At 54.8% G+C, this 16,188-nt stretch overlaps 1 protein-coding gene across 2 annotated transcripts in view; it reads right to left on the bottom strand.

The window, feature by feature from the left end:
- The window catches only part of DHRS3 (dehydrogenase/reductase 3), a 34,121-nt gene that overhangs the window by 1,740 nt on the left and 16,193 nt on the right, over window positions 1–16,188 (bottom strand). The window contains exons 1-5 of one of the 2 annotated variants that reach the window (XM_039842180.1): window positions 12,063–12,087; window positions 5,024–5,167; window positions 4,215–4,334; window positions 3,822–4,060; window positions 957–1,082 (exon numbers count right to left, since the gene is read on the bottom strand). In XM_039842180.1, coding sequence (XP_039698114.1) covers window positions 957–1,082; window positions 3,822–4,060; window positions 4,215–4,334; window positions 5,024–5,107 — 569 coding nt within the window. In that variant the 5' untranslated portion in view covers window positions 5,108–5,167; window positions 12,063–12,087. Of the gene's footprint in view, window positions 1–956; window positions 1,083–3,821; window positions 4,061–4,214; window positions 4,335–5,023; window positions 5,168–12,062; window positions 12,088–16,188 lie in introns of those variants that run through there. The other variant, XM_039842179.1, reaches the window with a different exon arrangement.

Genomic DNA, 16,188 nt, shown 5'->3' with positions numbered 1-16,188 from the left:
GAGAGGCCAGTGACAACTGAGCTCAGGTGGCACCCGGAATAGCCCCTTCAGAGTGGGACCGGGATGAGAAGGGCTCGTGCCCGAAGTCCGGACAGTCCCAGGGCATGTGATGCTGGGCGATCTCCTGGATAAAGCCTACCTCCCAGGTGGTCTGCCCTGCTGAGTCCCACCCGATGAGCACTGGGACGTTTCTGCGAATCCTGAGTCTCTGCCCACTATTAAGTCTCTAGAATGATGGTGGTTCTCAAAGTGTGGCCCAGGAACACCTGGGGGGACCTGAGATCTCTTCAGAGGTCTGCGAGGTTAAACTATTTTGATAATACTGAGACGTTATCTGCCTTTTCCACTCATCCCCTCACGATTGTAGAGTTGAGTTTTCTAGAGGCCGTATGACATGTGACATCACAGCAGACTCAAATCAGAAGCATGTATAAGAATCCAGTTGTCCTCAGTTAAGTCACGATAAGAGCTCTGCACACCTGGGGAGCAATGCCATTCTCCCAACACTCTTTTTCCTTTTTTGAAAACATATTTTTCATTTAAACAAATCATTCATGTTAACACAACATGGACTGGTTTTTGCTGTTCATAAATGAATATTTTAAATATAAACAAATGTGTAAATCTTATAAAACTTTTTCTCCGTTTTAATTTCGAACACAGTCTATAGCAATAGATACGACTCACCCAGACAAGAGCTCTTAGGGCTTCTCGATAATTTTGGTCGTAAAGGGTCCTGAGACCAGTGAGTTTGAGAACCGCTGCCCCCTAATCAGGACAGGAAACCCTTGCCACCCGCGCTAGCACTCCTCGTGGTGACGCCCACGGCAGACAGGACGCATCGATCCCATGTGTACTTTCTCCTGCCTGAGGCCTCTTCCCCGCCAGGGTCCACCAGGAGAAGGGGGAATGGTCGGCGGGGGCCTGGCCCCGAGCTTCCTCCCCCAGCCCCATACCTCTTCAAGATGACGAGGGCGTGCATGGTCCAGGGGAGCAGGAGGAGCGCTCGATTGAGCTGCACAGCTTCCACCGTCCTCCGGGCCACCGTCTCCGGCTTCAGAGGGGGGAAGAGGTTGGGGAACCTGAACGCAGGAGGAGACACAGTGGGTTTCTCCCGGAGAAGCAGCCACTTCCGCTGGAAGCCTCCGTGGCTGACAGGTCTGGGTTATCCATACGGTTTCTTGAGAAGACTCGAGATTTGGAGACTTAAGACCCGTCTGGGATTCTCTGCCCCACTCCCCCTGCCTCCCCAGATGTGTCAGGAGCTCCTGAGTCTCTCACTCCCCCCACTGGGTTTCCTCTTGGGAATGAAGGACTTCTAACCCAGCCACCGGGGCCCCATCTCCAAAGCACTGCGGATGGCTCCTTCAACGTGCCGAGATCATGTTGCTGCCCTGCTCACACCCCTGCTCACTCGGGGCCCTGACTGCTGCTTGACCCCCGCTTGCTCCAGCCGTCCTGGCCAATCTTCCCGTTCTTGTCACTTAAGTCCTTTCCGGGCTCAGGATCTTTTAGCAGCTGTCCCATCAGCCTGGCTCCCTCCTCCCAGCTCCTCCTGAGGGAGGTGTCTCGGCCCGTCCACTCGGAGTGGCCTCTGATGTCTCCCTAATTTCCTCGATGGTGCTTACACATCTAGAATGGCCTTGCCCGTTTGTTTCCTTGTTAACGCCCTGTCTCCCCCATCAGACTGAGTTCTACAGGGCAGAAGTTAGGTTGGTCTCGCTCCGTGTTGTATCCCCCGTGTGCTGTGTCTGGCACATAGCAGGTGCTTAATAAATGCTTGCTGAATTAATAAACACTGAATCACTTGCCGTTCCCCAAATATATCCTGCTCATCTGTCTGGAAGCGGGGGCTCTGTTGGGATGCCCTTCTCTGTCCAGGCTGCTGGTTCGCTCATTCATTGCTTCATTGATTGATTCGTTGATTCATTCAAATATTCACAGAGCACTTTCCATGGCGTTGATGAATGAATGATTGAATGAATGATTGAATGAATGATTGAATAAGCACACATCAGGAGCTTCTCATGCCTGCTAGAGGCATCTGACCTGAGACTACATAATGATGATGCTCTGAGTGCCAGGCCTGTGCTGAATGCTCAATGGGAATCATTTGCTCCAATTTACAGAGAAGGAAACAGGCTCTGGGGAGTTGGCAGGGTAGGAAGGATTCAAACCAGGCTGGCAGGAGCCTCAGGCCAGTGCTCTGTCCACGCCCTCACTCACTGCTTGTCCCACCCCTCGGGAGCCTGTAGGCGCAGGGCTGATGCTGCTGGGTCTGACCTCAATCCCACAAAGGGCTTGTGAAGCTGCTCTGGCACCAGGAGGATTAAGGGTGATGAGTAACCTGGGTCTGATGTCATCCTGAGCAAAGGACAACTTTTGGGCCCCCGGCTAGGATGTGGTTGCTCAGAGAGTCCCAGGATCTCACCCCCGACCCTGCGCTTCCTTTGCTGTCACGATGTGCTGCTAAGGTCCCCAAACTGTGTAGTCTGGAAGGGATGAATGTGCCGAGGCAGCTCACTGATGCTGGAACCCCACAGACTCAGCAGACAGTCTGGTTTTCCAGTCCCCACCCGGGCCAGCCCTACTATTGGGGAAAGAAAGACAGGATGGCTAGACCAAGAGCCATGGATTCAGGGGGGCCCTTTCTGGTATTCCCTGCAGAAGAACGTGACAGAGGACACCTCGTGCAGGACACATGTGTGGGCGGGACTTCCTCTTTCCTCTCATGGGGGTGGGATGGGTATACAGGGATCCCATAGAGCTATTAACTCCCACGGAGGCAGCACAAACTCATGGGAAAAACACGCTCGGCCACTTTCTATTTGTGTGGCCTTGGGCAAGTTACTTTCTTTGTCTGAGCCTCGGTCCCTTCGTCTGTGAAATGGGGATAAGGGCTGCTGACAGCCACATGCAGCAGCATTTGGAAAGCATCTGGTGCGGCTGGAACACAGAAGATCAAGCAACAGCGACTTACAGACAGTGCCCACCTATACGGCCACTCTAGCTGGGAAACCCATCAGTTAAGACGCAGTCTCAAACACCTGTCTCCCACCCTCGACCCCGGGCGGCTGCTAAGTATGGTTGGAGAGGAAGCCCAGGCTTCTCCTCTCTTTTTCTTCTTTCAGGATATGGGAGTTGGTTAAGGACCAATCGTCCTTTTAATGCTCTTCTCCTGAGCTTTCGGGGCTCACCCGACCAACCGCAGGTAACTAACCTTCACCTAGAGCTTACTACTTGCCAGGCGGGCTAGTCGAGTCACACACAGGAGTACCTAACCTGTGAAGTATCTAACCCTTCATGTGGATGAGGCTCAGAAAAGCCAAATGACTTGTCCAAGGTGACGCCGAGCTGAGATTCAGCCCTGGGCAGTTTGGGCCCACGCTCGGAACCGCGGTGGAAAAATGACTTGAGGAAAACCTTGAATTTTCTTGTTAAAGCTATGCCAGGAGGTGAACGAGACACACGAAGGCGAGGTCTGCGAATGTCCCGCCCCCTTCTGTGCTCAGGGCGCCCCGTTAAAATCGCGGATTGCCACGGCTGCACTTCCCCTGCACGTGCATTTATCGAGTACCTCCTGTATGCCCAGATGAAGAGAAACCAAGCCAAGACCTCCTGGGGAGAGGGAAAGCTAACGTGGAACATCAACGGTCACGAATCCAGCTTCCTCTAAATTCAAAATCTGCGATAACGTGCGTGCACGTCGGGTGGAGGTGCGCACTCCTGCGGCCAGCTTTCCCTGGGCCTAGCAAGCCCCTGCCCGGGTCCGATCAGCCGCGGGGCTTGTCCCGGAGGAGGCGGGTCCCCTGCTCACTGACCTGACCCTCATGCCCTGGAACATCTCTGTGCTCGTGTGGAAGGGCAGCACGGTGGTGGCGCTGACGCCCGGACAGTCCAGCAGCCCCAGGGTCAGGCTCTCCATAAAGGCGAAGGCCGAGGCTTTGGAGGTGCAGTAGTCGATGGCGCCGGGGATGGCGGACAGCGCCAGCACGGAGTTGAGACACACGATGTGGCCGCTCTGCAGCTCCAGCATGCGTGGCAGGAAGGCCTTGGTGGTCTGAGGGCGGGCGGGGAGGTCAGTGTGGAGCAGCCACATTCCTCTTTCCAGCCACCTTGTCCTGGACCATGGCCCCTGGCGGGAGCCCAAGCCCAGGTGAGCCTCCCCCACCCCGCTCCATGCCCAGGCTCCCGGGGGGAGGGGCAGCCCTTACCCAGAACTGGCCTAAGGTGTTGATGTGCTGGGACTTGAGGAGGGCGTCATCGTCACTGTCCATCAGGCTCTTCCCGTGGACCACGGCGGCGTTGTTCACCAGGATGGTGATGTCGCCCACCTGCGGGTAAGAGGGGACCGCAGGCCCATTAGGTAGGCCAGCCCCAGTGGCCTACCCCTGTAGGGGCGGGACCTGTGGCCTTGGGCAGCCACGGTGTTTCTCTGAGCATCGGCCGTGATTTGTAAGATGGAGCCAAAAACCAAACCGGAGGTGTTCTGGGGATTAGAAGTCATGTACGGCACGGAACACATTTTTTAAATAAAGGGGGTTATTGTTACATAAAAATAGTTAACATTTACCACGTGCCAGACACTTAACAGGTGGATTTTGCCCTCTTGCAGCTCCCTGATACTCTCGGTCTAAACAGACGGATGGAGTCAGGAGGATTTTCCCTGAGGGCAATGGGACATTTATGCCCCAGGGTTTCGGATCGAAACTTGAAACTCACAAAGTCTAAAGTTCCAAAGAAGATAACGGATGATTACTCCTATTATGTAATCGACCCACACCCCTAATCCCTGCCCCCTGCAACACACATACACACACACACACACACACACACACACACACACACACGCGCATGAGCGCTGCCTTTCAGGCCAGCCTTCTGGAGAGTCCCCAAAGATGCCCCGGAAACAGCCATTCTGCCATAAGCAACGCTCGCTCCCCAGCCGCGTGACACTGTTCTTTTCCGGCTGGCACTCCCTGTGTCCTGCTGAGCTGAGGACGGACCCTCCCAAGCTACTTACCTTCTCTCGGACAGCTTTGGCTGTCTGGTACACCTCCTCCCGGTTGCCCACGTCACAGATGAAGTAGTGGCACTCGGTGCCCATCTGCCGAATCTCCTCTGTGGTCTCCTTCAGGCATTTCTCAGTCCGGCCCCAGAGAACAATCTGGAAGGAGAGAGTAACAGTACTGAACAGGTGATCACTAAGCAAGCCATCGTGATTCAATGACTGCCATCAGAAACTCAGTATTTAAAGTAATTTGCCCAAGGATTGGCCTCCCCGATTCCATCCAAAGAGAGTATGCAAAGCAAATTAACAACACGATTCTTTGAAAGGGGTACAGCCTTGCTGGAGGTGAACCAAGTTTCTGAGCCCATTTCTGCCCAATCAATTGATTATTTACAAGTCTTTCTTAGACATTCCTTCCAGCGGGACACCTGCCAGCCCAATTCTAGTTATCTTATGTGGGTAGGAAGCAATAGCAGAGCTCGTTCCGTACAATGTTCCAGAATGTTCTCAGGAACAAACTGGCTTCCTCAACAACGAGGTCGAGAGCCAGGTTTACGAACAGCAGCGATTAGACTGCACTGGGAGTTTCCGGCCGTGAGTCGCGCGCAGAGGCTCAGCAGAGCCTTCACCTTGCTGTGGTCACATTCGGTCATGGTCACACTCAGTCATGGTCACATTTGGAAGAAGGGCCAGGAAGAGAGGCAGCCAAGCTCCCGCTGAGAAGGAAACTGCCTCCCCCCTCCCCCTGCACCCCCGCCCCCGCCCCCAGATAATAAACTCAGGGCTCATTATGCCAGGAGGTGACTCTGGCAGGACCAAGAAATGAATTCTTAAAGGAGCTGGACCAATTTCTGAACGGCCGGCCGTAAAGGCTCAGCGGAGAAGCCTGGATAATCCACAACCTTCACCTAAGCGAGAATGACACACGTGTTCTCGAGAGGTCTCAGCTGGTAAGAGAGTCAGAAGCCGGAGGGTCAGAAGCCAGGAGGTCGGGGTTGGGGGAGGGGAAGAAGGACCCTAGGACTCAGCTTAATCAGCATAGAGGGAGAAGAGGCCACGCTGGAGTCAGCCAGAGGATGGAAGAGATAAACGCTGCTTGGGGATTAGACTAATGGGTTTCTATTTTTATTATTTCTCTCTTCCCTTAAAAAAAAAAAATTATCAATGAAATTTCTCCTTGAAAAATTTAAAAAATAAAGCTCAACATAGAAACCCCAACGTGTGAAACCAGGACAAAGAATACATGTACATATTCAAGTCCATATTATCTTACTCTAAAACAACTATTGGAAAAAGAAAGGCTATTTGGGAAGACAAACACTTTCAAGTGGAGGTTAGGGACCAATCACACCAGACCAGAATCCAACTGATTTCTGTATTTTGCTTTGTGACTCAGTATAGAGAAAAGTCACACCGATAAGCAGTTGTCGGTGGTAAAAGTTTATCAACTGTTTACCTTGAAGTCTCAGAAATTTCACTTAAGCAGAAAGGGCCCCAAATGGCTGTAGCTGATGGGATACAGAAAGGTGCTGGTTAGTCTCCAAGGGACTTGATTTTTTCAAATTAGAAATGTTTTAAAAACTTTTGAAATAGTTTTAAAAAGAAAATTAAAATGTTTTCTCAACTGCTAAAACACCTCTGGGAAAGCCCCGTTTGAAAACCCACCTCTTCCAACTACTTTAGTTATTTTAATTGAAGTCTTGAAATACGGGGAGGACTTATGAGGGAGGTCTCCATCAGCGGCTCTCCATGACCGCAAAAGTCCATCAAGGGCAAATGCACTGCAATTAGTCAGGCTCCAAAGGATACTTTCTCGTCTCTTGAACTAAAAACAGATCTAGCATGTGGTCCTCCAGGAGAGGCTGGAGAGTTTAACTTAATGCAGAAGAGATGACACAAATATCTGTTCCAGGAAGGCCGTTTGGTGTAGGTGACCTCCACTCCACCAGACCTCAACCTTGCCATGTAGTTATCACCACCCACGTTCCCTTCCATCCTTTCTTGTCATCCCATCTGTCTGTCCACCCGTTCTTCCTCCCACCCATCCATCCACCCATCCATTCATTCATCTACCCACCGAAACCTACCGACCTACCTTTCTTTCTTCTTTCCATCCATCCTCCATCATCCATCATCCATCCATCCATCCATCCATCCTATCCGCCCATCCATCCATCCATCCATCCATCCAACCATCCATCCATCCAACTCTGAGTAGGTCCACTTGAGCTAAATGTAATCCTGGGCCTCCTTCCCCATCCCACAACCAGCTCGTACGGGGAACAGGACCCTGGGTTTGCATGGTTCCCTAGTGTCTGGTGAGGCAGAGGAAGGGGTGCCTCCGGTGGCTGGGGGACTGGCCCCCTCACTTCTATGCTCAAAGCCCCACCTCTCCCTGGGCTTTGTGGCAGGTTTGCTTTCTGCCCTCCTCACCCAAACCCCTCAGGCCTCAATTCTGGCTTGTTCATTTTCATATCCCAGGGCCCAGCGTGGCTTGTGCTGTTTGTTGAGTGAATGAATGAAAGTTCCAGATCACAGGTGGGATGGGGTGGGAAGTGGTTAAGTGGCCTCTCCAAAGCTGACACCATCCCATCTTCCTTGACTGACCCCTTTAGGGTCCCAGAACCTTCAACACAGCGTCTACTTAGACCAAGAGTCAGTGAGACCCAGGATTTCCCCAAAACCACCCTGGGACTGAGCTGAGAGGTCCGGGGCCAGGTCAGAGGCTGAGACCTTTGAAGAATCTCAGATAAAAACAAGGCCCAGGTGTGTGTGCACCTCACTGTGTGTCTGAGTGTGTGAGTCTGTCTGTGTGTGTGTCTGTGTGTCTGTGTATGTCTCTTTCACTCTGCGTCTCTGTGTGTGTGACGGTGGTGGATGCTCAGAGTCCCCGAGGTCCAGGCTGGCCTTGCTCCGGTCTTAGGACCCAGGCGCATCTCCATGGTGAGGGGGTGGCTTGGGGCTGGTCCCCTAGGAATGGGAGGTAAGGGAGAGAGCTGAGTAAAGGGAATGGTTGGACCTAATGTAGCCACTGTCCCTTCCTGGCTCTTCCTCCTCCAGTCCCCTGCTCAGAACCCTCAGGGACCCAGGGTCACTGACCAGGAAGCTGGCAGGTATAGTTCAGCAGGCCTGCCCAGGTGATCCCTGCCCAGAGCCCCCTGGGGTTGAGCCTGGACGGCTGGCAGAACAAGAGGCCCACCCAGTGCTAGGATGAGGTGAGGACTGGGCCGGCCAGAGGCAGGAGTCTGAGAGGGGCCTGGGGTGGCCGGGCTGCGGAGGGGGCAGATTCATGACCCCTGGGAACCCAAAACGGCCTCCTCCTAATTAACTCCAGTGGCAGGGAGCAGCCAGGGAAGGTCAGCAGCCTGGGATTTATTCTTAAGCCTGGTTTGTAAAGTAAAGGCTCAGGGTAGCTTGACACCTCCTGGCCTTCCTTCCTCTTGGGGGCAAACAGTTGGCTTCTGTCCTCTTGTGCCTCAGTGACCGGTAAGGAGGAGGGCAGCGGAGAAAGACCTGTGGCCTACCAGGGGAGGGGGGCCCGGCTAGGCCTCCTAGCAAAAGCACGGTTCCTCCCCTTCTCTCCCTTAGAGCCAGCCTCGCAAAGGCGACAGTGAACCTGAACGCCTGTGCAGCCCCCCAAGATCGAAGGCTATTATTATACACTGTTGATAGCGGAGGAGGCTGTGGCTCAAAGGAGCTAAGGAACTTGCCCAAAGTCAGTATTCGAACCCAGATCCTTCATGCTCCACAGAGACACCCAGAGGCTTGGTGGAATAATCCAAGCTTTGAGAATTCTTCTCCCAAACCCCACGTGCCCTCACACAGCGTTCATCCCCTCCCGATCTTCCTCCCGCTTCGTCTCACTCCCTGGCCATGACCGCCCCATCCATCCGCCCACCAGGACCTCGCAGGGGGCCAGCTGTGGGCTGGGTGCTGTGTCCAGTACTGAGGACTGAACGGAGAATGCAAGAGACATGGTCCCTGCCTCAGGGAGCCCGTGTTCCATGGGGGAAGATGCGAAGGAATGAGGAAAGTCAGACAAACATTACCATGAGTGGGACTTCATTTAAATTGGGGGATTTATAAGGTTGTTGTATTACATCCATCATGTAATAAGAAAACCACAGCTCAGAGACACTAAGCAACCTATCTGAGGTCACACAGCAACTGAGTGACAGAGCTGGGATTTGAACCCAGGTATTTTTTTTTTTTCTTCACTATTCCCTCTCCCAGTAGGAGAAAGGCCATTTCCTCTCTTCATGGGGTCTCGTGCGGATTGAGCACACAGAAGCTGGTACCCACCCAGCGTCAGTAGGTGCTCTCATTATTATTGTCCATGGGGAGAAGGAGCTGAGAAAATCAGAGCTCGACCCTTCGATGTGTCCTCCTCTGCTGCTGAGTGCTCGTGATAGGGGAGAATGCTCGGGGATCTAACTGTCGGAAAAAGGGTGCAGCGTCACCCACATGGGATAATCTCAACTATGAAAATGTAGCTAGTTAAAATGTAGGAAGTCGCCAGGCTGCTAGGAGCAGGGGGCGTCTCAGGCTGGGATCACGGCTGACGGTCACTGGCTTCCTTACGCTGGTCTGTCTAAGGAAGGCCGTCTCCAAAGACCAGCACCGTTATTTACGAACGTAAGAAAAAAAGGCAGAACTCCGCTTCCCCCCAGATCCTTGCTCAAGCAGATCCTTTACACGCGCGTCACTGAGCACAGAGGGTCCAGCCCCGCGCAGGGCCTCTCCGAGCTCCCGCCCACTGTGAGGTGACCGTCTGTTTGCATTCCTCTCCTCGCTGTTGAGTGAATGAGTGAAGGGGCTCGCAGGGACCCCCGAGTTCCCGGTTTACACTTACACACTGCGCTTGGCCGTCGGGGTGCTGTCATCGCCGTTTCCAGACTATGTCCTGTCTCTCGGAGGGCAGGGACTAAATCTCACCCATTCGGGGTTTCCTGTGACTCTACCTCGTGCTCAGAACAGGCTGTTTTTCTCTGTTTTAAATGCCAGGTCTACTTGTGGACTCCTATTCATCCTGCAGAACCCCACTTGAATGCCCCTCCAGTTCTGAAGCTTCCCCGATGCCCCTTCGACCCTCCCACAACCACGCTATGCAATGGCCAACATCTACTGAGCACTTGCCACGGGCCAGGTGCTGTGCTGACTCCCTCTGTGTGTTTTCTCCTTTCATCCTCACGATCCCACAAGTGGGTATGGTTACTCTTGCCATTTTATGGGTGAGGCTCAGACAGGTAAAATGACTTGCCCAAGGTCATACCGCTCATCGCTAGCAGAGCCATGTGATTCAGAACTCAAGTTCCTGACCGCCAGCGCTAATGCTTGTTTGTACCTCCACTAGTTAGTGCACAGAGGCCAGCGTGCTGGGCCTGTTCGTCAGCACCCCTGCCATGCCACCACGACGAGCTTGCGAGCACCCTACTTATCTCGTAACCTCAGCATCCAGCACGGACCAGGCACAGAGTAAGACCCAGCTTTTGCTGTCACATGGCACTGGTTCTAAGAGGCCTCGAGAAAAACCTGTTGACCAGAGAACGGGCTCTTTTCACCCAGCCGTGCCTTCCTCGCCTGGGGGCTCTCACCGAGGCCTGGACTTGGCGTTCATTGCTGGAGTCCAGCTGCAGAGCACAGTCCCACGAGTGACGTGAGCCAGGTGGTCTCTGGGTGGGTCCTGGGAGGAGCATGTGTTTATAACTGGCAGCCCTGGAAAGCTCCGAGTCCCTGGGCCCCGTGTTTTAGACCAGAGTTGGCGTCTCTCTCAGAAGGAAAGAAAATACCCACTAGAGACCCCAAACCACGGCTGAGGGGGTGGGAGACAGGAAGGTCACAATGTGAAGGCTGAGTCGCCCTCCTCCACCCAATCCCTCCAGCAAGAGGATGTTAATAAAAATCCATCCTCGAGGCTGGATGAGGACACGCAAGCAGCAAAAGTCAGTGTGTAACACCTCTAGAGGCACCTCTAGGGGTGCCCGCGAGACCCAGATGGGTGGGCGTGTGTGTGTGGGTGGGTGATATCGGAAACATGGACACACGCGCTCTTAACAGGTACGTGGCTAGTCTAAGTTTAGTCCCGAGCTTTCCTCTCTTGCCCATCCCTGTCCCAAAAAGAGACCCCTCATCTCCTGAACAGAATGGCCTGGAACACAGGCTCGGGGGCTGAACTGCTCGGGCTCAGTTCTCTGCTCTGCCACTCATGAGTTCCACAGACTCGGAAAACCCACTTAACCACTCTATAAATTAAGGTTATTAAAATGCCCACTTTGAAGGGCGGTTGGGAGGACGAAGAAAGGACACGATAAATAACAGTTGTTATTATTCTTGTTGTTATTCCTATTACCCCAGGAACAGAAATAGATGCCCCCTTGCTCGCAGAAGATCCCACTATCCCCCAGAAAAGTGGGGTCACTAAGGCAACAGACCCCTGGGAGACCCCAACCGGGGCCTCTCGGCCTCTAGAAACAGCCTTGACTAGGGCAGAAGCACAATCTTAGAGACCTGTCCATTCTCCCTGACTTAGTAGACCCTGCTCTGGCCACAGCCTCGGCCCAGGAAGGTGGGACAGGGGACAAAACTGTGGAGCGGGCTGCAGGTCACCCATTAGGAGAGGTTTTGACACTGAGCGCCGGGGAACCCTGGAGGGGTTCCGGTGAGAACCCTCGGGGGCTGCCGAGGGGTGGGGGCCTTGGTAGGTAGGGTCCCAGGCCATCCAGAGCAGTGACACTTTAATTGGGCCTCTACAACAGTCATTTCTACAAAGATTCTGGTGCTGAAAAATAGTTAAGTTCCTCTGCAGGACAGACCTTTTTTTTTTTTTTTTTAGGAATAAACCACAGTTTTTTTTTTTCTAGGAATGCCTCAGCTCTCATGTAGTAGTGGGAGTGCCAGCCAGTCACCCATCACGCGACACCCAGCCTTCAGGAGAATTGATGGCAGGCACTACCCTGAGACGTTTCCAGACAGCTTAGTCTTTCTACCTTTCCTCCAAACTCTACGTGCCCCTGTCCATGCCCAGGTTCATTACCTGTGTCCCGCCACTTACCGGGTTACCCCCGCAGGTCGGAGGTGACAAACACCACTCGGCAGGTCAGGGGTGACAAACACCGCTCGGCCTCTCTGTGAGGCTACAGAGCTCGCCTGCTCCTTCCTGTCCTTGCACTGCTGAGCTGCCCAAGTGACAGGCGGGACTTTCCCACGGAGCCATGGTAGGCTTGCTCTGGCCTCGTCCCCTTTGGGACATGCCGAGAATGTTCTGGCTACCGCTGGCTCAGCTACTGAGAGGACTGTTACGAAGCTCCTCAAATTAGAGCAGCCGATGCTGTCTTCCTCCTACGGGCCCCTGACCACAGCCTGGAGCTGGACACGGACTTCCTCCCGGCCGACGTCCAGCCCGGAACCGGCCCCCTGGGAGTCACAGGGACAAGCATGAGCGCAGGGTACGCCTGCGGCAGCCTCCCACCCGGTCCTGTGACGGCCGCAGGAGCGAGGTAGGGCACCCATTGGGTGCCCGAGGAAATCGAGGCACGGGGGGCTGTGCGACATGCCCGAGGTTACTCGGTCAGTAGCGGGTGGAGCCCACCTCCAACCTGCTCTGTCTGATGCCCAGCCTGTGCCCTCGGCCACTGTGCTCCACCTGTAGGAGCAGGGGACTCCATGAAAGGACGTATTCATTTGCTGCACAGGTGCCACCGAGCACGGGCCGCATGACAAGGACTGCATGGCGAGGCGTTCCCCTCCCAGGGAAGGAAGGGTCGCCACTGGTGCAGTACTTGTTGAATGGGTGACAGTGATGACCCTCACCCCGCTGTGGCACCCTGGGGGCCTTTAGAGCCTGAGGGGGAAGGACCCCTGAGGACAGGAGATGCCCGCCTCTTTTCCCCCTGAAGATTCCTCCTGTCCGCCATCGATGGTTTTTCCCCATCCTACACCCAACCTGTCAGTCTGACTTCTGGGATCCAGAGGCTGGCCACCTCTCGTCTCCTTCGTGGCGGCCACTCCGGGCCCAGCCCCCCGTCAACCCTCACCTGGGCCCTAGCAACGGCCCAAACCGTCTCCCTGCTTTGACCGTTGGTCCAGCGCCTCCGCCCCTGCAGCAGAATAGACTGTCCCCCACACAGCAGCCAGAGCCATCCTTCTAGAACGTAACTCAGACCTCGTCACTGTGCTCGCAACTCCCAGTGGCTCCCCGTTTCACTCAGAGTGACATCTACAGTGTTCACCATGAGCACGGGCCCTCCCTCATCTGACCGATGTCCCCACCTCTCCGCCCTCAGCTCCCCCACTCCCAGGGCTGGCTGGTCTCCTGTCCCAGGGCCTCTGCACCCCTTCCCTGTGCCCCTCCCCCGAGCGGCCCTCTCCCCACCCCCCTCTCTTCTGTTAGGCTCTGCTCAAGCGCGTCTTTAACTGAGAGGCCCTTCGTGTAAAATACCCCCCTACTCCCACAGACGCTTGCTTCCCAACCCTCTCTCTGCTTTTTAAAAATAATGTTTTATTAATAGACTTCATTTTTTTAGAGTAGTTTTAAGCTCACGGCAAAATTGAGCGGAAGGTACCGAGATTTCTCTCATCGTCCTGGCCCCCACACAGGCACAGCCTCTCCTCCCATCGACATTAGCACCAGATGGGGACATCCGTTACAACTGATGGACCCACCCTGACACATCATCCTCGCCCTAAGTCCACGGTTCACGTGCGGGTTCACTCTTGGTGCTGCCTTCCACGGGTTTGGACAGGTGAGCAATGACTGTATCTACCACGGATACACACAGAATCGTACAGAGAGTAACTTCACTGCCCTAGAAATCCTGTGCTCTGCCTATTCACCCCTCCCTGCCCCCGGCTCCTGGCAACCACGGATCTGTTTCCTGTCGCCTAAAGTCTGGCCTTTTCTAAAATGTCATGTAGTTGGAATCACACAGTATGTAGCCTTTTCAGACTGGCTTCTTTCACTTAGTCATACGCATGTAAGTTTCCTCCACCTCTTTCCACGGCTTAAGAGCTCATTTCTTTTGAGCCCTGCATAACATCCCATTGTCTGGATGCTCCACGGTTCACCTACTGAAGGGCCTCTTGGTCGTAAGTTTTGGCAGTTATGAATGAAGCCGCTGCACACGTCCGCGTATGTGGCCCTGCCATTTAACTCCCCAGATCTCTGCTCTTCCAGTCGCTGAGACACCCATCTCCCTCTGTGATGGATGCCTCCTGTCCCCAGAGACAGAGGGCACCCCCCCTCAAAACCTGATACCACTGCCACCTACCAAGAGCAGGTGCTCCAAAACCAAGTGGGACAACTGGGCTAAGTCCCCGTCTCATCCCCGGGTGTGATTCTTGTGCATCTTTTTGGTTCTGGGACCAAACCCTCCGGGGAAACCATCTCATAGGCTGACCCTAGGGAGAGCAGGACAATTCCTCACTTCCAGCCAGAAACCCAACGAGCAGCAGTAACAGCCCAGGAGACCCGCCCGGGAGACCCGCCCAAGGTCTGTGCCTCCTTCTTGTCTGCCCTCAGACCTCACTTGATGAAACATGGGGACGGGGTAGGGGTGTGTGTGTGTGTGTGTGTGTGTGGTATGTGTGTGGGTGTGTGTGTGTATGTGTGTGTGTGTGTCCCAAGTCACTGGCTGAAGCCCATGACCTCAGCCCCAGTTCCTCCATCCGGACTTCCTGGTGGCGAACACCAGATGACCTTGAGGTGGGAGTGTGGGGGAGGGGTGAGGAGAGCCAGCATTGATGACTTTTCTCCAGCACACACTGCACATCCTCCTGAGAAGTGGGAACGTAAGTCCGGTACACGGATGAGGCCCGGACAGGCTGAGGAGCTCATGCAGGTTGCTCTACCGGGAGTTTCAAAGCGACACTTGAACCTGGACTCCTAACCCGAGCTTCATCACGGCTGCTCCTTGTCCTGCCAACTCGCTTCCTCCCTCCTTCCCTCCCTCGCAGAGTATTTACTGAGTGGTGACTGGATGCCAGGCGCTGTTGGACACTCGGGGATACAGTGGGTAATAAATCCCACTCTCCTGGAGTTTGCTTTCACGTGTGTATGTGGAAGATGGCCGACAATAAACACATGAACGATTGACTATATATAATATATATATAGTCAATAAAGGAGGCCAAAAGTGCATGAAAGGAGCAGAAAGCTTTGCAGTGGGGCCGGACGAAGTGATCGTCGGGTGGGAGTGGTATTTAGATGGGGGTAGGAGCAGGGAAAGCCTCTGAGGAGGTGACATTTGGGCAGACACTTCAGGGAAGTGGAGGAGGCAGCACTGTAGACATTCCAGGCAGAAGAAACAGCCAGTGCAAAGGGCCTGGGGTGGGAATAAGTTTAGTGCGTTGGGGGTCAGCAAGGAAGCCAAGTGGGAGACTGGAAGTCGGGGACTGTTGACATTGGGGGTGGTCCTGAATTCTCTTCTCAGCGACGGCGAAGTCCTTTGGAGGGTCGTGAGCAGAGAAATGACGGCCTCCGACTTGCACTTGGGGCCACGTTCTGACGGCGGAATTGCGGGTATGGGACCAGGGCAGTGCAGGGGGTCGGTCAGGAGCTGCTGTGCTGGCAGGCAGGTGACGGATGTGATGGAGGGGGCTGAGTGGAGGTGACGGAAGAGGAGAGGTTCAGCATGGCTGCGGGGTTGGGCTGCCAGGGGTAGAAGACCCCAATTTGGCCCGAGAACAGGGAAGAACTGGTTGCCATGTACTGAGCCCCCAAACCTGTCTCTCCGGGGATAACGGCCTGGCAAGTCCCCAGTATGAAGAAAGAGAAAGATCCTGCCTGAGACCCCCGCGTCCCCGCCGCACCCCCCTCCTCCGCCCCCCAGCTCCAGAACACTGGGCTCGGCAGAGGGACGGGGAGGGGTGGCCGCGAGCGCGGAAACAGCTCCAGGTGGCCGAGGCGGCCTCTCCGGGCAGAGGCACCTGGATGCGGGCCAAGCGGGCCAGCTACCCACCTAGCGCCGCTGGTAAACACAGCAGTTTCCAATAACAAAGTGGCCGGCCATCCCAACCCTGCCCCTGACAGCAGCGAGCCGGCGGCCGGCCCCGTGCGCCGCGGCGAGTCTGCATCACGGGGTGCGGCGAGGGGCGGCGAGGGGCTGGCGGGAGGAGCCGGAACCTCCGCGGGTCCGTCAAGAGGCTCCAGGAAGTCTTTCTGAAAGCGGGCCCGGGGGCGG

The sequence above is a fragment of the Pteropus medius genome, unplaced genomic scaffold (genome assembly GCF_902729225.1).
Source record: "Pteropus medius unplaced genomic scaffold, Ma_sr-lr_union100, whole genome shotgun sequence".
Classification (NCBI taxonomy): Eukaryota; Metazoa; Chordata; class Mammalia; order Chiroptera; family Pteropodidae; genus Pteropus; species Pteropus medius.
Note: the sequence above shows the minus strand (reverse complement) of the source record. Positions and strands in the feature narration are given on the sequence as shown.